Here is a 26373-nt window from a genome sequence, read left to right on the forward strand (position 1 = left end):
TGCACTAGTTGCATAAGGTGGCTAGCGGGTGTCTGTCTCTCCCACTTTAGTCGGATCGGATTCGATGGAAAGGGTCCTTATGAAGGGTAAATAGCAATTGGCATATCACGTTGTGGTTTTTGCGTAGGTAAGAAACGTTCTTGCTAGAAACCCATAGCAGCCACGTAAAACATGCAAACAACAATTAGAGGACGTCTAACTTGTTTTTGCAGGGTATGCTATGTGATGTGATATGGCCAAAAGGATGTGATGAATGATATATGTGATGTATGAGATGATCATGTTCTTGTAATAGGAATCACGACTTGCATGTCGATGAGTATGACAACCGGCAGGAGCCATAGGAGTTGTCTTAATTTATTTATGACCTGCGTGTCAACATAAACGTCATGTAATTACTTTACTTTATTGCTAACCGTTAGCTGTAGTAGTAGAAGTAATAGTTGACGAGACAACTTCATGGAGACACGATGATGGAGATCATGATGATGGAGATCATGGTGTCATGCCGGTGACGATGATGATCATGGAGCCCCGAAGATGGAGATCAAGAGGAGCAAAGTGATGATGGCCATATGATGTCACTATTTGATTGCATGTGATGTTTATCATGTTTATGCATCTTGTTTACTTAGAACGACGGTAGTAAATAAGATGATCCCTCATAATAATTTCAAGAAAGTGTTCCCCCTAACTGTGCACCGTTGCGACAGTTTGTTGTTTCGAAGCACCACGTGATGATCGGGTGTGATAGATTCTAATGTTCACATACAACGGGTGTAAGACAGATTTACACACGCGAAACACTTAGGTTGACTTGACAAGCCTAGCATGTACAGACATGGCCTCGGAACACAAGAGACCGAAAGGTCGAGCATGAGTCGTATGGCAGATACGATCAACATGAAGATGTTCACCGATGATGACTAGTCCGTCTCACGTGATGATTGGACACGGCCTAGTTGACTCGGATCATGTAATCACTTAGATGACTAGAGGGATGTCTATCTGAGTGGGAGTTCATAAGATGAACTTAATTATCCTGAACATAGTCAAAAGGTCTTCGCAAATTATGTCGTAGCTCGCGCTTCAGTTCTACTGTTTAGATATGTTCCTAGAGAAAATTTAGTTGAAAGTTGATAGTAGTAATTATGCGGACTAGGTCCGTAAACTGAGGTTTATCCCCATTGCTTCATAGAAGGCTTATGTCCTTAATGCACCGCTCAGTGTGCTGAACCTCGAACGTTGTCTGTGGATGTTGCGAACATCTGACATACACATTTTGATAACTACGTGATAGTTCAGTTAAACGGTTTAGAGTTGAGGCACCGAAGACGTTTTGAAACGTCGCGAAACATATGAGATGTTTCGAGGGCTGAAATTGGGATTTCAGGCTCGTGCCCACGTCAAGAGGTATAAGACCTCCGACGATTTTCTTAGCCTACAAACTAAGGAGAAAAGCTCAATTGTTGAACTTGTGCTCAGATTGTTTGAGTACAACAATCGCTTGAATCAAGTGGGAGTTGATCTTCCAGATGAGATAGTGATGTTTCTCCGAAGTCATTACCACCAAGCTGCTAGAGCTTCGTGCTGAACTATAATATATCAGGGATATATATGATGATCCTTGAGATATTCGTGATGTTTGACACCACAAAAGTAGAAATCAAGAAGGAGCATCAATTGTTGATGGTTGGTGAAACCACTAGTTTCAAGAAGGGCAAGGGCAAGAAGGGATACTTCATGAAACGGCAATTCAGCTGCTGCTCTAGTGAAGAAACCCAAGGTTGAACCCAAACCCGAGACTAAGTGCTTCTGTAATAAGGGGAACAGCCACTGGAGCAGAATTACCCTAGATACTTGGTAGATTAGAAGGCTGGCAAGGTCAATAGAAGTATATTGGATATACATTGTGTTGATGTGTACTTTACTAGTACTCCTAGTAGCACCAGGGTATTAGATACCGGTTCGGTTGCTAAGTGTTAGTAACTCGAAATAAAAGCTACGGAATAAACGGAGACTAGCTAAAGGTGAGATGACGATATGTGTTGGAAGTATTTCCAAGGTTGATCAAATATCATACGCTCCCTCTACCATCGAGATTGGTGTTTGCGTTGAGCATAGACATGATTGGATTATGTCTATCGCAATACGGTTATTCATTTAAAGAGAATAATGGTTACTCTGTTTATTTGAATAATACCTTCAATAGTCTTACACCTGAAATGAATGGTTTATTGAATCTCGATCGTAGTGATACACATGTTCATGCCAAAAGATAGTAATGATAGTACCACCTACTTGTGGCACTGCCACGTAAGTCATATCGGTATAAAACGCATGAAGAAGCTCCATGTTGATGGATCTTTGGGCTCACTCGTTTTTGAAAGGTTTGAGACATGCGAACCATGTCTATTGGTGTATATGCATGAAGAAACTCCATGCAAATGGACCGTTTGGACTCACTTGATTTTGAATCACTTGAGACATGCAAATCATACCACATGGGCAAGATGACTGAAAGCCTCGTTTTCAGTAAAATGGAACTAGAAAGCAACTTGTTGGAAGTAATACATTTTGATGTGTGCAATCCAATGAGTGCTGAGGCATGTAGTGGATATCGTTATGTTCTTACTTCACAGATGATTTGAGTAGATGTTGAGTATATTTACTTGATGAATCACGAGTCTGAATTATTGAAAGGTTCAAGTAATTTCAGGGTGAAGTTGAAAGATCGTCGTGACAAGAGGATAAAATATCTATGATATGATCATAGAGATGAATATCTGAATTACGAGTTTGGCACAGAATTAAGACATTGTGGAAATTGTTTCACAACTAATACAGCCTGGAACACCATAGTGTGATGGTGTGTCCGAACATCATAACTGCACCCTATTGGATATGATGCATACCATGATGTCTCTTATCGAATTACCACGATAGTTTATGGGTTAGGCATTAAAGACAACCACATTCACTTTAAATAGGGCACCACGTAATTCCGATGAGATGACACCGTATGAACTATGGTTTAGAGAAACCTAAGCTGTCATTTCTTAAAAGTTTGGGGCTGCGACGCTTATGTGAAAAAGTTTCAGGCTGATAAGCTCGAACCCAAAGCGGATAAATGCATCTTCATAGGACACCCAAAACAGTTGGGTATACCTCCTGTCTCAGATCCGAAAGCAATAAGGGATTGTTTCTAGAATCGGGTCCTTTCTCGAGGAAAAGTTTCTCTCGAAAGAATTGAGTGGGAGGATGGTGGAGACTTGATGAGGTTATTGAACCGTCTCTTCAACTAGTGTATAGCAGGGCACAAAGAGTTGTTCCTGTGGCACCTACACCAATTGAAGTGGAAGCTTATGATATTGATCATGAGACTTCGGATCAAGTCACTCCCAAACCTCGTAGGATGACAAGGATGCGTACTACTTTAGAGTGGTACGTAATCCTGTCTTGGAAGTCATGTTGCTAGACAACAATGAACCTACGAGCTATGGAGAAGCGATGGTGGGCCCGGATTCCGATAAATGGCTCGAGGCCATAAAATCCGAGAGAGGATCCATGTATGGAAACAAAGTGTAGACTTTGACAGAACAGCTCGATGGTCATAAGGCTGTTGAGTGCAGATGGATTTTAAAAGGAAGACGGACAATGATGGTAAATGTCACCATTAAGAAAGCTCGACTTGTCGTTAAGATGTTTTCCGACAAGTTCAAAGAGTTGACTACGATGAGACTTTCTCACTCGTAGCGATGCTAAGAGTCTGTTGGAATTATATTAGCAATTACTGCATTATTTGTGAAATCTTGCAGATAGGATGCCAAAAACCATTGTTTCCTCGACGATTTTTGAGGAAAGGTTGTATGTGATACAACCGGAAGGTTTTGTTAATCCTGAAAGATGCTAATAAGTATGCAAAGCTCAAGCAATCCTTCTAAGGACTGGAGTAAGCATCTCGGAGTTGGAATGTATGCTTTGATAAGATGATCAAAGTTTTGGGTGTATACAAAGTTTATGAGAAACTTGTATTTCCAAAAAGGTGAGTGGGAGCACTATAGAATTTCTGATGAGTGTATGTTGTTGACATATTGTTGATCAGAAATGACGTAGAATTTCTAGAAAGCATATAGGGTTATTTGGAAAGTGTTTTTCAACGGAAAGCCTGGATTAAGCTACTTGAACATTGAGCATCAAGATCTATAAGGATAGATCAAAACGCTTAATGGTACTTTCAAATGAGCACATACCTTGACATGATCTTGAAGGTGTTCAAGATGGATCAGTCAAAGAAGGAGTTCTTGCCTGAGTTGTAAGGTATGAAGTTAAGACTTAAAGCTCGACTACGGTAGAAGAAAGAGGAAGGACGAAGGTCGTCCCCTATGCTTTTATCATAGGCTCTCTACAGTATGCTATGCTGTGTACCGCACCTGAAGTGTGCCTTGCCATGAGTTAGTCAAGGGGTACAAGAGTGATCCAAGAATGGATCACAGGACAGCGGTCAAAGTTATCCTTAGTAACTAGTGGACTAAGGAATTTTCTCGATTATGGAGGTGGTAAAAGAGTTCGTCGTAAAGGGTTACGCCGATGCAAACTTTGACACTAATCCGGATTATTCTGAGTAGTAAACTGGATTCGTATAGTAGAACAATTATTTGAAATGTCTCCAAATATAGCATAGTAGCTGCATCTACAAGATGACATAGAGATTTGCGAAGTACATACGGATTTGAAAGATTCAGACCCGTTGACTATAACATCTCTCACAAGCATAACATGATCAAACCCAGAACTCATCGAGTGTTAATCACATGGTAATGTGAACTAGATTATTGACTCTAGTAAACTCTTTGGGTGTTAGTCACATGGGGATGTGACCTTGAGTGTTAGTCACATAGCGATGTGAACTGGATTATTGACTCTAGTGCAAGTGGGAGACTGATGGAAATATGCCCTAGAGGCAATAATAAATTGATTATTATTATATTTCCTTGTTCATGATAATCGTTTATTATCCATGCTAGAATTTTATTGATAGGAAACTCAGATACATGTGTGGATACATAGACAACACCATGTCCCTAGTAAGCCTCTAGTTGACTAGCTCATTGATCAATAGATGGTTACGGTTTCCTGACCATGGACATTGGATGTCATTGATAACGGGATCACATCATTAGGAGAATGATGTGATGGACAAAGACCCAATCCTAAGCCTAGCACAAGATCATGCAGTTCGTATGCTAAAGCTTTTCTAATGTCAAGTATCATTTCCTTAGACCATGAGATTGTGCAACTCCCGGATACCGTAGGAGTGCTTTGGGTGTGCCAAACGTCACAACGTAACTGGGTGGCTATAAAGGTACACTACAGGTATCTCCGAAAGTGTCTGTTGGGTTGGCACGAATCGAGACTGGGATTTGTCACTCTGTGTAAACGGGAGAGGTATCTCTGGGCCCACTCGGTAGGACATCAACATAATGTGCACAATGTGATCAAGGAGTTGATCACGGGATGATGTGTTACAGAACGAGTAAAAGAGACTTGCCAGTAACGAGATTGAACAAGGTATCGGGATACCGACGATCGAATCTCGGGACAAGTATCGTACCGATAGACAAAGGGAATTGTATACGGGATTGATTAAGTCCTTGACATCGTGGTTCATCCGATGAGATCATCGTGGAACATGGGGGAGCCAACATGGGTATCCAGATCCCGCTGATTGGTTATTGACCGGAGAGTCATCTCGGTCATGTCTGCATGTCTCCCGAACCCGTAGGGCTACACACTTAAGGTTCGTGACGCTAGTGTTATAGAGATATTAGTTATGCGGTAATCCCGAAAGTTGTTCGGAGTCCCGGATGAGATCCGGACGTCACGAGGAGTTCCGAAATGGTCCGGAGGTAAAGAATTATATATAGGAAGTGCTATTTCGGCCATCGGGACAAGTTTCGGGGTCACCGGTATTGTACCGGGACCACCGAAAGGGTCCCAGGGGTCCACCGGGTGGGGCCACCAGCCCCGGGGGGCCACATGGGCTGTAGGGGGTGCGCCTTGGCCTGTATGGGCCAAGGGCACCAGCCCCAAAAGGCCCATGCGCCAAGAGTCAAGGAAAAGGAAGAGTCCTAAAGGGGGAAGGCACCTCCGAGGTGCCTTGGGGAGGAGGGACTCCTCCCTGGCCGCACCCTTCCTTGGAGGAAGGGCCAAGGCTGCGTCTCCCCCCTCTCCCTTGGCCCTATATATAGTGGGGGGAAGGGAGGGCAGCCCAATCTAAGCCCTGGCGCCTCCCTCTCCCTCCCATGACACATCTCCCTCCTCCCGCAGCGCTTGGCGAAGCCCTATTGGAATCCCGCTACTTCCACCACCACGCCGTCGTGCTGCTGGATCTCCATCAACCTCTCCTTCCCCCTTGCTGGATCAAGAAGGAGGAGACGTCGCTGCTCTGTACGTGTGTTGAACGCGGAGGTGTCGTCCGTTCGGCGCTAGGATCATCGGTGATTTGGATCACGACGAGTACGACTCCATCAACCCCGTTCTCTTGAACGCTTCCGCGCGCGATCTACAAGGGTATGTAGATCCACTCCCTTGTTGCTAGATGACTCCATAGATTGATCTCGGTGACACCTAGGAAAATTTTGAATTATTGCTACGTTCCCCAACAAAACCAGCATGTCTATTAGCTCTCTTATAATCATTAGCCTAGTCTTGTTTAGTTGCAGAGGCATCAGAGAGGCCTAGAGCGCATTGGCATTTTGTCGAACGCCTGGCATGCGTGCTCTAGGCGCGGCCAGAGCGCACGTTTTGCACGCGCGCGCACCGAGCCGTCGCGTCTCGCTGCCGCCCTCCCCGCGCCCGTGCTGACCCTTGGCCACTCGCCGCCAACGCGCCCGACCCCTCCTCATCGCAGAGCCGCCCTGGCCACCGCCTGGTGCCCCACAGCGCCACCACCGCAAGCCGCCACCGCTGCTCCGACAGCCTCTGCCATGGACGGCGCCGCCCAAGCCACTCCAGCCCGCCAGCTGCCCTCTGGAACAGCCCGAGCTTATCCACGAGCACGTCCGCTAGCGCCTGTCGCCGCCACGCGCCCCCTGGCTACAGAACGGCGGTTCGCCGCCGTTCTTATCCCCGGCCGCCGCGGAACCGACCTCGACCGCCTATAAAAGGGGCCCCGAGCTCGTCCAGACCCTCAGGCAACCTCAAGCCATCCCCCTAGCACTCCCATAGCCAGCAATCGACAGGGGAGGCTGTCCTCCTCGTCTCTGGCCAATTCGGCCGCTGCCATGCTCCGGTGCCGTGCGTCGCGAGCAGAGCCTCCCTAGCCCTTCCAGCGCCACCACCTGACTCACCTCGACCGTGCGGAGCCTCCCAACCTCTCAGCTTCGACTGGGAGCCACCATAGGCCGAGACCCATTTGTTCCCAAAGACGCCGTCCGCCGCAGAGCTCTCCGCCGGCGACTCCCTTCGTCCCCGCGACCCTCTCGACCACCGGGAGGATCGTCCTAATGCAGTGAACCTGTTCCTGCCGTCGAAGCCCCGCGAGGAGCCACCAATCGCCGGCGTTGATCGCCGGAGCTCCGCCTCCGCTCGGACAAAGGAGGAAGGAGGCGCGGGCGACCGGTTAAACCTGACCAGTGGGCCCAAGGGACCCACTGTCAGTGACCCAGCGACGACCCGCGCTGGTTTAAGTGAAGACGTAAAAGCAGAAGTATGCCTTCTCTGCCTCGAAAACGTATTACTCCCCGAACCGTTTTCTTTTTCTGATTTTTATTAAAAACAGATTTTGACTAAACTTTGACTGGCTATAACTTTTTTAATATAAGTCCAATTGACTTGATTCCTTTTCTCTTGTTTCTCAAATTTTGCCTAGTTTATTTTCATGTTTATTTGAAAATTTTCCAAGCAACTTTTTAATACTGTTTTGAAACTATGTGTTAATTTAAATTTTCTTAGATAGGATTTTTGGAGAGAGAAGGCAACTTTCAAAAAGTGCACCACACTTGCATACTCTTGAAGGCAAGCATTCTGAACCCTGGCATAATATTGTTGTGTGTTGTTTTATGCGGTTACAACACCACCTTAACTCGGAATATTCGTTATTTTATGTGATGATATGATCATACTCATGAGTGCATATTGATGATTCCGTGCTGTTGGAATTTGATATGGTTGTGATAGTAATCACCCTCGTATGCCTTTCATGCCTACCGGAAGGAATCCGGGAAAGTCTCTGTCTTGGGTAGACACGAGCTTGTCTCTAGTTCTTCGTCGAGACGGTTGTGTCCGGTAAGGCATGGTGAGGTATGATGAGTGGTGATTCTGTCTGATTGGTGTGAAATATATTTCTTATGCTTATCATGCAGGAAATGCTTTAACCTCCTGAGTCGACCATAGATCGAGTCTTGTTCCAGTAACCCCCATACTTGTTTCGTACTACCACTCGTCCCTGCCATAGGTAGGGTACGGTTCAGTAAGTTGTCAACCCCTTCCTAGCACACACCGTACAAAGAGGCCATTGTGGAAGATACCGGCTGCATCCGGTAGGCATGCCACCTGGTCCGGGGGCATGGTGTTTCCGGTTGGAGCCGAGGGGGTAGCTCCCCTAGTTTGCGCGCGTGATAAATTTTGTGATCCCATGCTATTCGAGGTTGTAGCCTCCCCACTTAAAGTTTCGCTTAACGAGTGTCATGGGTGATTTCCATACACTGGTAAGTTAGGCTGGTGTGTGCGGTCAGGAGTGTTTTCAATTAAAAGACCGTAGACGGAATTAGCCCCGATGGACTAAAGGAATCCGTTGCTCGTGGGTAAAGAGTACACCCTCTGCAGAGATTATATCTATTCGAATAGCCGGGTCCATGGTTAAGGACTACAGTCTGGGATGGGTCAAGTGCCGGTCTTAGTGTCGATCTTCGGAGGAAAAATTGCTAAACCAGAACATGGATCATGACTTGTGACTCATGATGTTTATGATTACTATTATTATGAACTAACCATTTACATCATTGAATTATTGAGTATCCCTGGAACGGTTCTACCTCCTGGATATTCACTGTCATTACTCTCATATAAGCCCTTTATGTGGTGTCGCAGAGACGCCCGACTGTGGCATGCTTGTTATTCATTTACTTTATAAGCCCTTTATGTGGTGTCGCTGAGACGCCCGAGTGTGGCATGCTTGTTATTTAATTACTCTATAAGCCCTTTATGTGGTGTTGCATAGACGCCCGACTGTGGCATGTTTGCTTCTTATTTCCTTTATAAGCCCTTTATGAGACGTCGCTTAGACGCCGACTGAGGCATGCTTTATATTATTATCCTTTCGAGGTGTCGCTTCGGACACCCGATCGGTGCATTCTACTTCTACTCCCTTATTACATATTCATGTTGTATAATGAATAGCCCGCTTGCGTGCATCATGGACGTTTATTTTATGATTGACGTATGATCATAGAATAATTCAGGGCATGATTATCATTTGTTATATTATACCCGTGCTCATAATGTTTGCGAGTACATTCAAAGTACTCACGGGCTTATCCCTGGCTATTGTCTTGGCCAGATTTTTTGCGTGGAGAGGAGCGTTGCGATGACAGCCCCGGAACCTACGCAATGGTGATAGCAGCATCGCGAAGATAGAAGTTATCCAGGTCAGCTGTTCCTGTGGGAAGTGGAGTCCCATAGACGCTGATGAACCGCAAACCGCTTCCGCCATCAACCACTAGAAACCATTTGTTGTACTCATAGGCCAGAATGGTCTTGGACTACATATTTTGTATTTTGCTTGGAATTTTTGTATCGAGTTGGTGCCTCATCAGCTAACAGTAATCCTGGGGCTGGTGAGCACAAGAGCCATTTACTGACAAATTAGTATCCCGAAACCCGGTCCTGACAACATGTGATGTTACAGTAACTAGCTAAGTTACTACAACTATCTCTCTCCTCATTAATTTATTGCCATATAAACAAATTTACTGAGTTGGACTCGATGTTACTGCTGAAATTAGTAGCACTATGCCCTATGGCTAGTCTTATTCCTGTGTCTTTTGAATCTTGCGAATCAGAGGGGCCCTGATGATTTTGGTAAGGCAAAGATAGGCTAATGATTTGGGTAACGCGCCCAACGCCGAGCTGGCACGTGCCTCGGTTGCTCAGCCAACCCAAACGAAAACCCCTCCCTCGATCCCATCGAAACCCTCACCACCTCCGCTCGGCCTGTTTGTTCACCTCCCTCCCCCACCCCCCCCGCAGCACAATCCTCGCAGCCGCACTCCGCCCCTCGTGCTCTCCGCCTCAGATCCCCAGCCCCCGTCCGGCGCCCTCGCCGCATTCCCATTTCCCCGAGGTAAGGAGCTTCTCCACGACGCCGAATCCAACAGCTCGAGGGTTCGTGCCCTCCCATTTTCTCTAAATTTGCGAGGCGGCGCTTCCCCATCGGGGCCGGATTTGGAATACTTACTATTTTTGCGCGTAGCGCTCCTGGCCAGAATGGGGGGAGACTGGGTTTCGAGTCTCTGTCGAGATTCTTTTACCAGGCACGCAGGAACAAGTAGACGTTGCCATCCTAGCAGAAAATTTGAAATTATGCACCATTGACCTTGAGATTACCGAAGTTCCCACGCCTCACGGTGCTGAGACAACTGGACTGTGGGTCTACTTAGGATTCACGATTCAACAAAACTCTCACCACAAGTTTGTTCCCCAGATGCTCTGTCTATAACTATCAGTTCAAGTGTGACATTATCTTTCACTTGTTCTGGTTGCAGTCCATATAAACTACGATGGGTGCATCTGCAGCTACCGGTATGCAGATGGTGGCGGCACGCCCTTGCATCCCAGCTTGCCAGCGAATGCTTGGGTCGAGATCTGTAGTTTCTGCATTCGGAAGGGCGCTCAGCACCAGAACTGGCTTTGCAAGCTGTGTTAAAACTGCGTCATCTGGATCGCTCATTTCTGTAAGCCGCAAGAGGTTTGCTGTCAGGGCGATGTCTCAGGGAGCTGTCCAAGGACTCCCCATTGATCTCAGAGGTGACAATTTGACAAATGGCTATTGCTGTATTTTGTGTTAATGTATCTTCCTTAATTGTTTGTTCCTGCAATGTTGGTGCCACTGTGTTTATTACGCAGCACTACTATATGCTTCAGTTAGTGGTTCTGCAATAACACTTTAAATTTGTCATGTGTCTATGCAATATTATACAACTGAGCAAGATCCAGTTCAAATGTAGGTGAAAAATGTGTACCGCGTGTTGCCCTTAGAACCACTATAATTATATTTTCTGCTCAAAAGTGCACTAGAATTATATTATATAAAATGCTTTTGTCTCCCTCCAGAACTGCAGAAGTTCAATCAATATTGCTTCAGCTAAGGTGGCCTGCTGGGAACTTGAGTTAACACTGATCTCACAGGACTTCCAAATTTAGTATTATGTGCAAGAAAATATGAAAAAGGAATGCTGAGATATTTCAAATGAAGTCCTACTGAATCTAAAGACAAAACACTTAAGTGGGATGACACTAGGAAGCAACTCAGCATATCTCAAACATGAAGATTAAAACATACCATTCAAAACTGTTTAGCTACAATGTCACATAGATACAGTCTGAATTAAGCTTTGCTTGACCTGACTTCCAAATATTCTGTCAAAGAGAACAGTTAGACAAAGTAGATGATGCCATCAAACCTTTCTTTGCCACATTGAGCCTAGTTATTGTAAGTCCCAAGCCCTTACATTACTCTAGTGGTGCTGCCTTGGTCATGGGTATGATTGCCGGATTTGTGAACAAGATGGGCACAACCTTGTTGTCTATGTTTTCTCAACATAACCGGTCCCAAGCCCGGGTAAAGGAGGAGGGTTGCGATAGGCTTGGCAAGCCAGCGTCAAAACTTAGCTACTCTTATGGAGATGAAATCCAAGAGTGCCACAAAAGCTAAAAGGCAGGTTCTATAGGGCGATTCGACCCGCAATGTTGTATGGTGCTGAATGTTGGCCGACTAAAAGGCGTCATGTTCAACAGTTATGTGTAGTGGAGATGCGCATGTTGAGATGGATGTGTGGCCACACAAGGAAGGACCGGGTCCGGAATGATGATATACGGGATAGAGTTGGGGTAGCACCGATTGAAGAGAAGCTTGTCCAATATCGTCTGAGATGGTTTGGGCATATTCAGCGCAGGCCTCCAGTGCATAGCGGATGGCTAAAGCGTGCTGATAATGTCAAGAGAGGTCGGGGTAGACCGAACTTGACATGGGAGGAGTCCGTAAAGAGAGACCTGAAGGACTAGAGTATCACCAAAGAACTAGCCATGGACAGGGGTGCGTGGAAGCTTGCCATCCATGTGCCAGAACCATGAGTTGGTGGCGAGATCTTTATGGGCTTCAGCTCTAGCCTACCCCAACTTGTTTGGGACTAAAGGCTTTGTTGTTGTTGTTGTATGGGCACAACCTTGCAATGAAGCAGCTTCATGCTTTCCCTTCAGAATATTTTTCAGGTCTCTAATTTGCACTACTGTTTCATCGAGTGTCCTTTTTCATTGTGTGGTCCCCATGTCTGTCTAGAGGTGTTCATTTTGACTATTTGGTCCTTCTGTTCCACTTTTGAGTGACTCACTAATGAGCTCATGAGAATGCTTATATGGATAACATAGTAGTCTAGTCATAGACATTATTTACATACATGCATTGGCCTGCCTGAAATTATGATTAAAACACTTTGGAGAGCTAGTCGCAGGGACCTGGTCTCCAACTTAATGCTTTCTTGTTTGTGTGGATCTAGCCCAAAGGGCAGTCACCTCTCTTATGTTCTATGCCTAGTAGCAAACTTAATGACAGGGATGCCATTGTACCATCTTTGCTGTTTAGTTCGCAAAAAAAGAAACCAAATTACTTTAAGTTTGCATTGGATTGGGTTGAGTTGTATAGATTCTACTGCGTACAATGCGATGAGAAATTCAACATTGGATTCTTTTTGTTAGTTGCAAGAATATGTGTCTTATTACTATTGAGGTAAGTTGATTAGGCTAATTTCTTTATTAGCCCTTCACGTCCAGCTTTTTGAGTTATGCAATTTCAGAGCCATAAAACCAACACAACTGATTTTTTAGGATATGATCTGACCTAAGTTCTGTAAATTGACTAGTTCATGTGTCATTGTTTCAGGTAAAAGAGCATTTATTGCTGGAATCGCTGATGATAATGGTTATGGCTGGGCAATAGCCAAGGCTCTTGCTGCAGCTGGTGCTGAAATTCTTGTTGGTACATGGGTGCCTGTAAGTTGATCTCTTTCATGGTTCTAGAAAAAAGTTGGCCTCTTTCATGAAATTTATTCATTTATTGTAATGGATTTTCTGTTGAACAATCTTACAGACCATCTGCATTTGCAGGCACTGAACATATTCGAGACAAGCTTGAGACGTGGAAAGTTTGACGAATCACGGAAGTATGCTCATCTACTTCTTCTACCCTAATTTTGTTTGTCCACTTCAGTGTTCCTTGCTGGATCTGTTATCCTATGTCTGGTGTTTGACAATCACTTGATGCAGGCTGCCTGATGGATCCCTTATGGAGATTACTAAAGTGTATCCACTGGATGCAGTTTTTGACTCCCTGGAGGATGTTCCTGAAGATGTAATGCTCATAAGTCATCATTTGGGATATCTCCTTGTCCCTTACAATTTTGGCTGTATTGACTCTTTTCTTTTGCGGGTGTAGGTTAAAGCAAATAAGAGGTACGCAGGCTCCTCAAAATGGACTGTGAAGGTAAGTTACGGCATGCATCTTAAACTCATACTGGCGATCTACTGAACACTATGCTGCATAAATCTTCTTATCGAAGGCCTAATTTGTGCATACTTTCATCTGATAGGAAGTTGCTGAAACTGTGAAAGATGATTTCGGCAGCATTGATATCCTTGTGCATTCTCTTGCCAATGGTCCTGAGGTGAAGCCTCTCATGCACATAGAAACATACCCATGCATGCCATCGCCATGACCATCGTCTCACCTTTATTGGTAGCATTTATTTTTTAGTTAACCTCCATTTCACTTAAAAGGTAACAAAGCCCTTGCTGGAGACATCAAGAAGTGGCTATCTTGCTGCAGTTTCAGCATCTAGTTACTCGTTCATCTCTTTACTTCAGCACTTCCTTCCCATCATGAATCCAGGTAATAGTCCCAACCAACATGCTTTGCCTGTTCTTTTCTTGTTTTGATGGTGTTTTCTTTTGTTGTTGTGCTACCATCTGAATTCTATTTGGCAAGCTTACCGGTATTTATCTAGTACACTTTTTGATTGGGTTGACTGTTGGATACAGATGTCAATGTGAATCTGCATGATGCTTTTTATGAATGATATTCCCTGCTAAGTTACCACCTGTAAATAAGGGGTACAGAACATGGAATTTTCCAGAAACAATGATAAGGCAGCAATATATTTGGTTGTATCAAGAACATGCCATACAAACGATGTAATGGGTCAACCTGTCTAGTGTTTATTTCGTATCATATTCTGGGTGACTCCATTAAACGAATAGGATGGGCTTGCTTAAAAGTATTATCACATTTCTGTAGCTGTGTGGCATATGCATTGCTGTGGTGAATAGTGATAGTCTATCAAACAGGCCTATGGATAGCTTGTTCAGTGGACATTATTTCTGTTGGTCAGATGGAAACTATTTGTTCTGACTATGTTTTTTTTCTTCATATTTAAAGAAAGGTGACCCGGCTTACTGTATTTTGTAATTTCAATATTTAATAGGAGGTGCTAGTATCTCTTTGACCTACATTGCTTCGGAAAGGACAATCCCTGGGTAAATCTTCTTCTAATGATTTCACGGCTATGAAGTGAATTATTTGTACTTATGATCTGTTTGGTGGTTGCTTTGTAGCTATGGTGGTGGCATGAGTTCAGCAAAGGCAGCACTTGAAAGTGATACAAGAGTATGTGCTTCTCCGTGGCATGACTCACTATGATGTCCAGCAGTGCTTTGTTTTGTGTATATTGATTTCAAAGACATCTTTCTATGTAGGTTCTTGCTTTTGAAGCAGGCCGAAAGGGCAAAATCAGAGTGAACACTATATCAGCAGGTATCTTCTTTGTAAAGAAAGTAAACAAGTTCCTCTTTTCAGGAAATCTTTTGGCATAAAGTTTACGTTAGAAAACATCATCTGTGTACTAAATTAACAGATATAGTTTTCTATTGCATCTAGCTTTAACAACTCAGCAGCAGTTCCATTATGCCTGTGCTTTCAGTATCATCATCATTCATGCATTGAATTTATCCTTTCTTATTTCCTTAGGTCCATTGGGGAGCAGAGCTGCAAAGGCTATTGGATTCATCGAGAAGATGATCGAGTACTCTTATGTTAACGCACCATTGCAGAAGGAACTCTTGGCAGGTTAACATTGTCGCTTTCCCCTCTTGCCACTACTTTCTCCGTCACTCTTGGTGCACCCCTTTCTTGTATAAGTGATTTATAAACCGTCGCATGTTCAACAGAGGAAGTGGGGAACGCAGCAGCATTCTTGGTGTCTCCGTTGGCATCTGCAATCACTGGTTCAACTGTTTATGTCGACAATGGACTCAACACGATGGCGCTCGCGGTTGACAGTCCTACTTTGTCTACATAAGCATTCTCCTGAATGGGGTGTAGTGAGTTCGAGTGTTCTGTCACTGGTCCTCTCCAAAACTAGGATGTTCGTGTAGTTTGAGATGAATTTGTGAGAGAGATGGTAGTAGCTTGAGGATAGAAAGTTGCTGAAGCATGGATGATTGTGTGCCGTGCTTTGGCTACTCCGGACTACAAGTTGTCATGAAGAAATAGAAGTTCGATAGCGCAGTACATTGGTCTGTCATATCATGTTGTGCCTTGGATTTGGAAGGAGACAAAAGAAGAAAGTGAAATTGAATAAAAATATTGCATTTTGGCGATTATATCTATTTTGCATCGTTTTAAAACTAAAATAGCTTGGGGCCTCTTTGATTTAAAAGATCCCATTTTTTCTGGTGACTCTGCTAGCTGCTTGCTTTGCAACGCCGCCACCTCCCACGTCACCCGCCACCGTCGTCTTGCCGCTGAGGAACCGACAGCTTCCCACCCCCGCTCCCCCTCGACGCGACCGCGACCAAGAAGCCGCCTCGCCACCCCGGCCAGATCCTCACCGGCATGCTCGGACAGCTAGCTGGTCTGTGCGCGCAGCGACTCCCTTCGTCGGTCGTCGACGCTCGCAAACTGTTCGACAGTTTGCCAAGGTACAAAATGGACTCTGTCGACGAGTTTTTTTCGACATTTTTCTTTGCGACCTCGACGATTCGTCGTTCGATGACGAGGAGATATTGGCTATCGTGTTGGTCCATCACCACCTCAATAGCCAGCAGCCGTTGTCGCGTGGCTCCATTCCGGGCCACCTTCCGGCGTTGAATCACAACCGAGAGAGCGGGCATTTCCTTCTAAGGAAGGACTACTTTGATACAGTAAATCCGTTGTTCAAACATTAGAAATTCCGCCGCTGTTTCCATATCAGTAGGCATCTTTTCAACCGTATTAGAGAGGGGGTGGTCGGTTATGATGACTATTTCGAGTGCAAAGAGGATGCCGTTTGAAAGATTGGTTTCTCCTCTTATCATAAATGCACTGCTGCCATTCGAATGCTTGCATACGGAGTGCCCGGTGATCTCATTGTCGAGTACGTTCGTATGAGCGAGTCTACATGCCTAGACACCCTGTATAAGTTCTGCGAGGCTGTTATTGCTGTATTTGGCCCTGAGTACTTGAGAGAGCCGACTCCTGAAGATACAACCCGTTTGTTGGCGATGAATGCCAGCAGGGGCTTCCCAGGGATGCTTGGCAGCATAGACTGCATGCACTGGTAGTGGAAAAACTACCCTTCTGCTTGGCAAGGGCAGTATAAGGGCCATGTCAGGGCTTGCACTGTCATACTAGAGGCCGTGGCGTCTTAAGATCTCTAGATCTGACACTCTTTCTTTAGCATGGCCGGATCACACAATAATATCAACGTGCTTCAGCGCTTACCGGTGTTTGCTAGGCTTGCCGAAGGCAACAGCCCACCGGTGAACTTTACTATCAACGAACACAACTACGACAAAGGATACTATCTGAGTGACAGTATCTATCCTCAGTGGACCACTATTGTGAAGACAATCCCCAACCCTGCCGGAGAGAAGAGGAAAATATTTGCCCAAGAGCAAGAGAGTGTTAGGAAGGACGTCGAGCATGCTTTTGGTGTTTTGCGATCTCGATGGGGCAGCGTTCGGTATCCTGCTAATACTTGGAGCACGCAGAAACTGTGAAAGGTGATGACTGCTTGTGTGATCATGCACAATATAATCGTAGAAGATGAGCGCCCAGAACATCTGTACGATTAAGGGTTTCAGTTTCAAGGTGAGAATGTTGTGCCTGAGTATGAAGGAGCGGCAACGTTTGAACAGTTCACCTAATTTTATCATGACATGCGTGATTGGGATATTCACGTGCAACTATAAAATGATTTGGTTGAGCATATGTGGGCTCATGTTGGCAACCAATAAATGTATCTTCTTTATTCGGCTTGCAAAACTATGTGAGACATTTTTATTTTTATTTGGCTTGTAAAACTATATTATTTTATTCAGTTGAAACTATGTCATTTAACTATATGTTTAAATGCAAAAGTTGTGTGTGAAACAATGCAAAAATGAGCTATTTATTGAAATAGGGGCCCAGCCGACCACATCGGCACATATGGGTTAGGCAGTTGGCGCGTTGAGTGCACTGCCGATCCAAATCTAAAACAGGGCGGCCGCCGGATGGGCGACCGATCCAAATGTACAAAAATCAAATAAAAACGCCGTCCATTTAGGCTGCTTCATTGAAATTGCTCTTAGACGGATTGGGATGTCGAGTCCTACGCGGCTGGTCGATTTGCTTTCAGTTTACAAGAAAACATCCAGACTGGTTTGCTGACTGATCCGAGATGTCGTTGGATGACAAACCGCGTCCTGTTAGTTTAGTCCTGACGACTTGCTGATGGTTTGAGTGTCCGCTGTCTTGATTACCTAAACTTCGGCATATCTGTATCAGAGGTTCAGATGCTTGCTACGCGTAAGCAAATACCAGTAAGGTTACTAGTCGATGACTGAGAAAGAAGTTGGCCTAGCCGAAGTTGAAGCTTCTCTTCCTCGTAACCAAAACGAGTTGCTGTGCCAACTCAAAAACAAAACGTAAAATAATGGAGTTGCTGTTACTTTGAGGAATTGATTCGAGTTCCAGATGACACGCGTGGAGTGCCACAGGCGCCGGCAGCAGCTTCTCCATCCGACTACACGTGCCCCTCGCCGACCTGCCGACCTGGGACACGTCTTCCCCTCGGCTGTAGGCCCCAGCGCTTCACATTCATCGACATATATAGTACCAGCGCAACTGCGTCGAAGCAAGACAATAAACACAAGAGATCGACCGACACCGAGACAGATCGTGTTGGTTTCATTTTGCGAGGTAGATAGAGAAAGGGATGCAGGGCGGGAAGAGCTCGAGCGCGGTGGGCGCGGCCAAGGAGGCGGTGGCGAACGTGGGCGCGTCGGCGTGGGCGGGCAAGGAGAAGACCATGGCCGTGGTGCAGGAGACGGTGAACAAGGCCAAGGCGCACGACCCGGCGGCCAAGGCCGAGGCGGAGGCCAGGAAGCAGGAGCGGATCCACGAGGCGGAGGCCGCCAAGCGGGACGCCATGCGCCACAACGCCGCCGCCAAGGAGCACGCCACCGCCGCGTCCTACCACCCCACCACCGGCGCCGGAGTGGACGCCCGCGACGTCGAGGTGGAGGGCGCGGCCGCCCCGCGCGCGGGGAGCAGCGACGACGGCTACCTGCCGGTGTCGGGGGCGGGGCACTGGGTGGGCGAGGGCGGCGGTCACCAGCTGCCCGCGCGCGGCACGCCCGGCGGCCACTCTGCGTGATGACGAATTGACGAGACTCCATCCGATGTGATTTGCGTGTGAACTGGCTGGTTTGGCAAATAGCTGGTATACCTTGTGTGCTTGTTCGAGTGTGACCCCTCCTGTGGTTTTGAGCTCTGAAGAGCTGTGCTTATTTACGTTGTGATCTGTGAAATGAGTTTTATATAATGGAGATGAGGGTGTGATTTCACAAGTTTGTATACGAGCTGTGCGATCCTTCTGGTTCTGAATTCTGATGGACATGCTGTAACTCAGTACTCGTTCACCGGAGTTTCACGGGAGGCCATCTCCAACGGGGAACACGCAAATTTTTTCACGAACACGGACGTGGGAGAACGACATGCAACGCTAGCTGCATACATTCAGACCAACCTCACGAAATTCAATCGAACCAGACGGATTTCATTCAAGTTTAAATATAATTTACATAAAAAGGTTTAACTAAAAACCTAGAAAAAAACTAAATGGCCAACATTCAAACAAACCTCACGAAATTCAAACAAATTGGACAGATTTTATTCAAGTTTAGATATAATCTATATCTATACCTACTATTAAAGAGAATTACTATTAAAGAGAATAGATATTCTTGGTTTGGTACTTGTTGATTTTTGTCTTAGGTACTTGCACGTTGATGACCTTCTATAGGCTAATTAAATGAGGAATTTGAGGTAAAAAAAATAGGATAATTAAAAAAAGGATCTGTATGCTTCAATGATGGAGCTACTAAATTAGAAAAAAAAGAAGAATTTGATTCTCGACAAAAATGGATGAGAACGTCATGGTAATTAATGAAAGAATTATACTTAAATGGAATTAGTGAGAGATTATGCCCAGCAAAGAAAATATGAGCATGGCTGAATTGCATCCTATTTTTTATGTTCATTTTGTAGAAGAATGTTGCGTTGCAGCATGTTCTTCGTAGTGAATCAGGTGATATGGCACATTATGGTTACACAAAATAACAAATTTTTCCGTTGCAACGCACCGACATATGTGCTAGTTTACATTAAAAGGTCAATATTTCAACCGTTTAATTAAAAACCTAGAAAAAAACCTAAACCCTATACCGGGCGACCACCCCGTACGTGGGGCCGCCTCGCCCTGCCGCACCGCTGTCTTCGTCGGTGCCGTCGTCGTCGTGGTCCCTCCAGCGGCGGTACGGCGCCGGAGGGCCGCGACAGCCTTGTCCGACGACTGCCTGCCACTCACGCAGGAGGTGCCGAGCCTCCTGTTGTGCTGTGCGGAATGTCACTGCTGCCATTGTCGACGTGGCCTTCGAAGCCCTTGCGGCAGCCTTGCCGCAACTGCCCTTGGTGGAGCAGTCGCTAAGCGACCCCTCCTCGCCGATCTTGGTGAGCTCGCTGTCAAGGCGGTGGCGACGACGCCTGGCGGTTGTCTCGGCGGTGGTCATGGAGTGGTCGAGCGCCCACGCGGCGGCGAGGTCTGGACCCAGTTCGGCGCCACGTCACTCTTGGCGAATGCAGAGCGACGACTGGCATTGTGCCGGTCATACCGCACCTGCTGCTGAGCCGCGCGCTCCGCCTCAGACACGGCGGCCCTCGAGCCCGAGGGACCGCTAAGGTAGTGAAGGAGACGGCCCCATGCCTTCTTGACCACGGCCGGCAGCTCCTCCTTAACGGCAAGGCGGTGGCAGCGAGAACGACGCGTCAATGCGGCCCTACCGGCTGCATGGCGGGGACACATGCTCCTTCATGCGGCGTCCGATCCGCAGGCCGCGCTGGTGCGGGCCCTAGGCTGGCTCCTCCTTCACCGGTAGGAGCGTGGATGCCAGTTCGGGCTTGACGAGGTGGCGCGGCAGGGACCGTAGCTCCTCCTTCACGTGTGCCGCGATGGCAGCGACAACTGAGGGAGTCCTGGATTACGGGGTCCTCAGGTGTCCGGGTTATGTGATGTGGGCCGGACTGATGGGCCGTGAAGATACAAGACGAAAGACTTTTCCCAGTGTCCGGTTGGGACTCCTTGACGTGGAAGTCGAGCTTGGCGTGCGGATATGAAGATTCCTTTCTCTGTAAACCGACTCTGTACAACCCTAGCCCCCTCTGGTGTCTATATAAACCGAAGGGATTAGTCCGTAGAGGCAATCATAATCAGATAGGCTAGACATCTAGGGTTTAGCCATTACGATCTTGAGGTAGATCAACTCTTGTAACCCCTATACTCATCAAAGTCAATCAAGACGGAAATAGGGTATCACCTCCATTAAGAGGGCCCGAACATGGGTAAACATTGTGTCCCCTGCCTCCTGTTACCCTCAATCCTTAGACGCACAGTTCGGGACCCCTATCCGAGATCTGTCGGTTTTGACACCGACACTGGTGCTTTCATTGAGAGTTCCACTGTGCCATCGTCGAAAGGCTCGATTGCTCCATCAATCATCTACAACAATTCTGCCGTGAAGGAGAATTTTCTCCCCGGCCAGATCTTTGTATTTGGCGGCTTCGCACTGCGTGCCAACTCGGTTGGCCACCTAGAGCAGATCGACAACTACGCCCCTGGTCACCAGATCAGCTTTGAAAATCTGAACTATGTCGCTGATATCCGAGGAGACTTGATTTTCCAAGGGTTCGCGGCCCCAACCACCACTTCGGCCTTAGAACCGGAGCGCATCACCAGGTCCGAAGATGGGAGTCTAGAGCCCGCCGGACTCTCCGCGGCTATAGAGCTCAACACTGGAGAACTGGAGAGAATAGCGTCTCCGGCAGTCATCACAAAGCCAAACTTTTCTTCGGACACTAGCTCCGAACCCTCGAAGTCCGCATCATGCGGGCTCAGCCAGGAAACTTCGGTCCCCGTCCAAACCTCGCTCTTAAACGAGGCTCTGGACTTAAATTGCGCCCAGACCGGACTAGGGGCTGAAAATAGGGAATTTTACTTCCCATCCACCACCCACTTCATAGCCACTATCGAGGATCTAACTGACATGCTCGATTATGCCTCCGAAGACATCGACGGTATTGACGATGATGCCGGAGAGGAGCAGGCCCAAAACCTGCCGTTCATCGGACGCTGGACGACCACTTCCTCATACGACGTGTATATGGTGGACACACCTAAAGAAGGCGACAACAATGATGAGAAGAACCCAGTCGAGGATGAACCTCCTGAGATACCACCGAAGCATCGACGTCAGTGCCGCCGCTCTAAATCGCGTCGCGCAAAGGACAACAATACCGGCACCGGAGATAATGATACTCCGAAAAACACCGAAGACCAAGAAGACCCCATCGAACCAACACCCGTACAGGATGATCGGGAGGACGGGCAAGTTGACCCTGACGAGCAAGCAGGGAACGAAGACTCGGAGGACATCAACTATTTGCCACTCTCTGAGGACGACGTGAGCCTCGGCGATGAAGATTTTATCGTGCTAGAGGAACCCCTAGAACAAGAGCGCTTTAAGAACCGGTAATAGCCACGGCAAGAAGCCTAAAAAAGAAGCAACAACAGCTTCAAGCTAACCAAGATCTGTTCAATGACAGATGGACTAATGTCCTGGCGGCCGAAGAATACGGGCTCGAACGCCCAACAAAGAGTTACCCGAAGCGTAAGCTACTACCCCAATTCGACGACGAGGCGCTGGAGCCTATACCACCCACTCTTAACGCGGCTGGCAGACCCGACCGACCACCATGTGGCCGGGACAAAACGACAACTCAAGCCGAACACCAGCCCGCACCACCTTGCTGTAAAAGCAGAGAAACAACAACTCGAGGAAACACATATGACCTACGACAGGACCTGGAAAATAGAACATGTCAGACTAGATCAATCTACGGATCACGGGGGCGTGCCCCGACGAGAGAGGACGGCTATCAAGCCTGGCGCGACAAGCATAACCACGCTCGGGCCGAAAGCCACATACGCACGTCATCTGAACTGCGTCCTGGCATGGCCCGATACAGAGGCGCTGCACACCCCCTGTGCTTCACCGATGAGGTAATGGAGCACCAGTTCCCAGAAGGGTTTAAACCCGTAAATATTGAATCATACGACGGCACAACAGATCCCGCAGTATGGATTGAAGATTTTCTTCTCCACATTCACATGGCTCGCGGTGATGATCTACACGCCATCAAATACCTTCCCCTAAAAATTAAGGGGCCAGCTCGGCACTGGCTAAACAACCTACCAGAAAACTCTATTGGTAGCAGGGAAGACTTAGAGGACGCTTTTAGAGATAACTTCCAAGGTACCTATGTTCGCCCCCTAGACACCGACGACCTTAGTCACATAATCCAGCAACCCGGGGAATCAGCCCGGCAGCTCTGGACCAGGTTCTTAATCAAGAAGAACCAGATTGTGGATTGTCCGGACGCCAAAGCCCTTGCGGCCTTCAAGCATAGCGTCCGAGACGAGTGGCTCGCCCGACACCTCGGCCAAGAAAAGCCGAAGTCCATGGCAGCCCTTACCACACTTATGACCCGCTTCTGCGTGGGAGAGGATAGCTGGCTCGCTCATAGAAGCAACAACACTAGTGACCCCGGAACGTCCGAAGCCAGGGACGGCAACGGCAAGCCACGATGCAACAAACACAAGCATCAAAGCACTAACGAAGGATCCCAAGACATGACGGTCAACGCCAGATTCAGCGGCCCCAAACCCGGTCAACGGAAGAAGCCATTCAAGGCAAACAGAGATGGCCCATCTAGTCTAGATAGAATACTGGATCGGCCTTTCTAGATTCATGGCACCCCCGATAAACCTGCCAATCATACCAACAGAAATTGTTGGGTCTTTAAGCAGGCCGACAAACTTAACACTGAACACAAGGGAAAAGGATCACCAAGCGACGACGATGACTAAGAGCCTCGTCAACCGAACACAGGGGGACAGAAGCAATTTCCCCCGAGGTAAAAACAGTGAATATGATATATGTTACACACATCCCTAAGAGAGAGCGCAAACGCGCACTACGGGATGTCTACGCCATAGAGCCGGTCGCCCCAAAATTCAACCCATGGTTGGCTTGTCCGATCACCTTCGATCGAAAGGACCACCCAACCAGTATCCATCACGGAGGTTCGGCAGCTCTGGTCCTCAATCCAATCATCGGCGGATTCCACCTTATGCAAGTCCTCATGGATAGCGGCAGCAGTCTCAGTCTACTTTATCAAGACACTATCCGCAAAATGGGCGTTGATCCGTCAAGAATCAAGCCCACTAGAACTACCTTCAAAGGAGTAGTACCTAGCGTAGAGGCCCGCTATACGGGCTCAATCATGCTGTAAGTCGTCTTCGGCTCGCCGGATAGCTTCCGAAGCGAAGACTTGATCTTCAACATCGTCCCCTTCCGAAGCGGCTATCACACACTGCTCGGACAAACCGCTTTTGCCCGCTTCAATGCGATCCCACACTACACCTATTTGAAGCTCAAGATGCCCGGTCCATGTGGCGTCATTACAATCAATGGAAACATGGAGCGCTCCCTCCATACCGAGGAGCATACCGCGGCCATTGCGGCCGAATTACAAAGCGTCCCTATCAAGCCGCACACCTCCTCGACTATTAAGCCACCAGACTTCACCGCGCAAGGCCGGTCAGTTCTGCATGCCGGCAGTCCGGCAACTTCAGGGCTGGATTAGCAGCTTCACCTCCGTTGACCGCCACGTACATCAGCGAAATTCGTGTCGCGCGTGCACAATTTTGCACTCAAAATACCTTGGGCATCGGCGGAGGCAATATACAGACAGGCCTATAACACGGTTCGACCTTATATGACCTTCCCCTTTATTTAATCATCTTTTCTTTTTTACCACAGGTGAATCAAAACCTACTCATTCTTTGGACCCATGAGGACTCTTTCCGAGCCCGGTTTCGTATACATGGCCGAAGACCATTCCTCTAAAGGAATCTTTCTTATTTGGGCGAAAGCGGCACAAACGTGCGGCAGGAAGGTGCAAAGCATTTTGCAGACCACAACTTTACTCAAGAACCTGTATAGAGCATTTCCCTTAGCCCTAGACCCCTGGCATGTAAAATGGCCTTGGTGATTATGGTACCTTCTGTAAGATTACGTTTTGACGTATCAATCAGATTTCAGTGAACCAAAATTCTTATTCGGTATCGTCTTTACTTATAGACCTTATTCCGCCTGTTAAGTTGTCTCATACACACACCTCGGCATAAAATTGCCAGGGGCTCTATAAGGCAACATATGTGTTGCCAAACAAAAGTCCGAACAAATTTACAGCACAATTCAGCGTCCCGAGCTCGGCATTATATGCATCGGCTCCGAATCATGTCTTTGGTCAATAGTTGGGTTGCCCGGCTCCTGTGCTTGCTACCTCACATTCCGTCTGATCGGCTAGGGTAGTAAAGGGAGAACTACTGCGATTGTGTTTCTGGTTCGTCCGGTTAAGCACCTCAGTAGAGAAAGTCGGAAACTGATTGTCATGATGCGATTAGAGCTGGTCAGCCACTCGGCGATTCATTACAATCCTTAGCGATTTTTCCGTATTACACGAAGGACCGTTTCGCGGTCACATATGTAACACATCCGCATCAGGGTAGCCGCATACATACCAGGGGCTACCTAAATAGACCCATTGTCAAACTCCTATAGCTAAGTGAGAGCAATAAAACCAAATAGTCTGATTGCCTAATTCGCCGCACTGAAACCTCCTTTAAGGACCAAGACATTGGGTTAAGTGTAGTCATGTGCAATTCCGAACACTCCAGTAGCATCTACATGGGGGTTGAAGCCGACGACTGGGAACTCTCAGATATAATAAATGGCCGCACATGAGGGTAAAAACTTTTCATCAAGGAATGAATATATTACAAAACACTTAGTTCATAATACAAAACCCTGGACAGTTCGGACTCCTTTATTCGAACACTACGTCCTTAGAGCATTGGCCCTCTATAAGGCGAGCACCTTTTAGCACATCATCAAAATAGCGCTCCGGTGTGCAGTGGGCCTTGCTTTCGGGAGGACCCTTAACTGCCACCTTTTCGGCATTCATTTTCACACAGTGCATCTTCACACGGGCGAAAGCCATACGTGCTCCTTCTATACATGACCACCTCTTGACAGCGTCAATCCGGGGCAGCGCATCGAGGAGATGCCGCACGAGGCCGAAGTAGCTATCCGGAATGACTTCGGCAGGCCACAACCGGACTATGACGTCCTTCATGGCTGTGCTGGACATCTTATGCAGCTCCGCCCATTGTGCCATTTGGTCATTTAGCAGTACGGCATGCTCCTGCCCCACAAACTGCGACCAGAAGAGCTTCTCCATCGCATACCCCTCCCAGGCTTGGAAGAATTGGACGGCGTCTAAGGGAGTCCTGGATTAGGGGGTGTTCGGATAGCCGGACTATACCTTTAGACGGACTCCTGGACTATGAAGATACAAGATTGAAGACTTCGTCCCGTGTCCGGAAGGGACTTTCCTTG

At 47.1% G+C, this 26373-nt stretch overlaps 2 protein-coding genes across 2 annotated transcripts; both read left to right on the forward strand.

The window, feature by feature from the left end:
* The first annotated feature begins 10180 nt into the window (after nt 1-10180).
* On the forward strand, nt 10181-15933 carry LOC125509025 (enoyl-[acyl-carrier-protein] reductase [NADH] 2, chloroplastic). Its single transcript, XM_048673869.1, has 13 exons — nt 10181-10345; nt 10767-11028; nt 13160-13269; nt 13384-13439; nt 13543-13627; nt 13712-13759; nt 13866-13940; nt 14053-14164; nt 14757-14808; nt 14887-14938; nt 15028-15085; nt 15299-15397; nt 15499-15933. Exons 2-13 carry the CDS (start codon nt 10782-10784, stop codon nt 15627-15629), a joined length of 1125 nt encoding a protein of 374 aa, XP_048529826.1. The 5' UTR covers nt 10181-10345; nt 10767-10781; the 3' UTR covers nt 15630-15933.
* A 2487-nt stretch (nt 15934-18420) lies between these two features.
* On the forward strand, nt 18421-19139 carry LOC125555997 (11 kDa late embryogenesis abundant protein-like). The gene has a single exon (XM_048718801.1). The coding sequence runs from the start codon at nt 18510-18512 to the stop codon at nt 18948-18950; it is 441 nt and encodes a 146-aa protein (XP_048574758.1). The 5' UTR covers nt 18421-18509; the 3' UTR covers nt 18951-19139.
* Nucleotides 19140-26373: the final 7234 nt, after the last annotated feature.

Source organism: Triticum urartu, chromosome 5, assembly GCF_003073215.2.
Source record: "Triticum urartu cultivar G1812 chromosome 5, Tu2.1, whole genome shotgun sequence".
NCBI classification, from domain to species: Eukaryota; Viridiplantae; Streptophyta; class Magnoliopsida; order Poales; family Poaceae; genus Triticum; species Triticum urartu.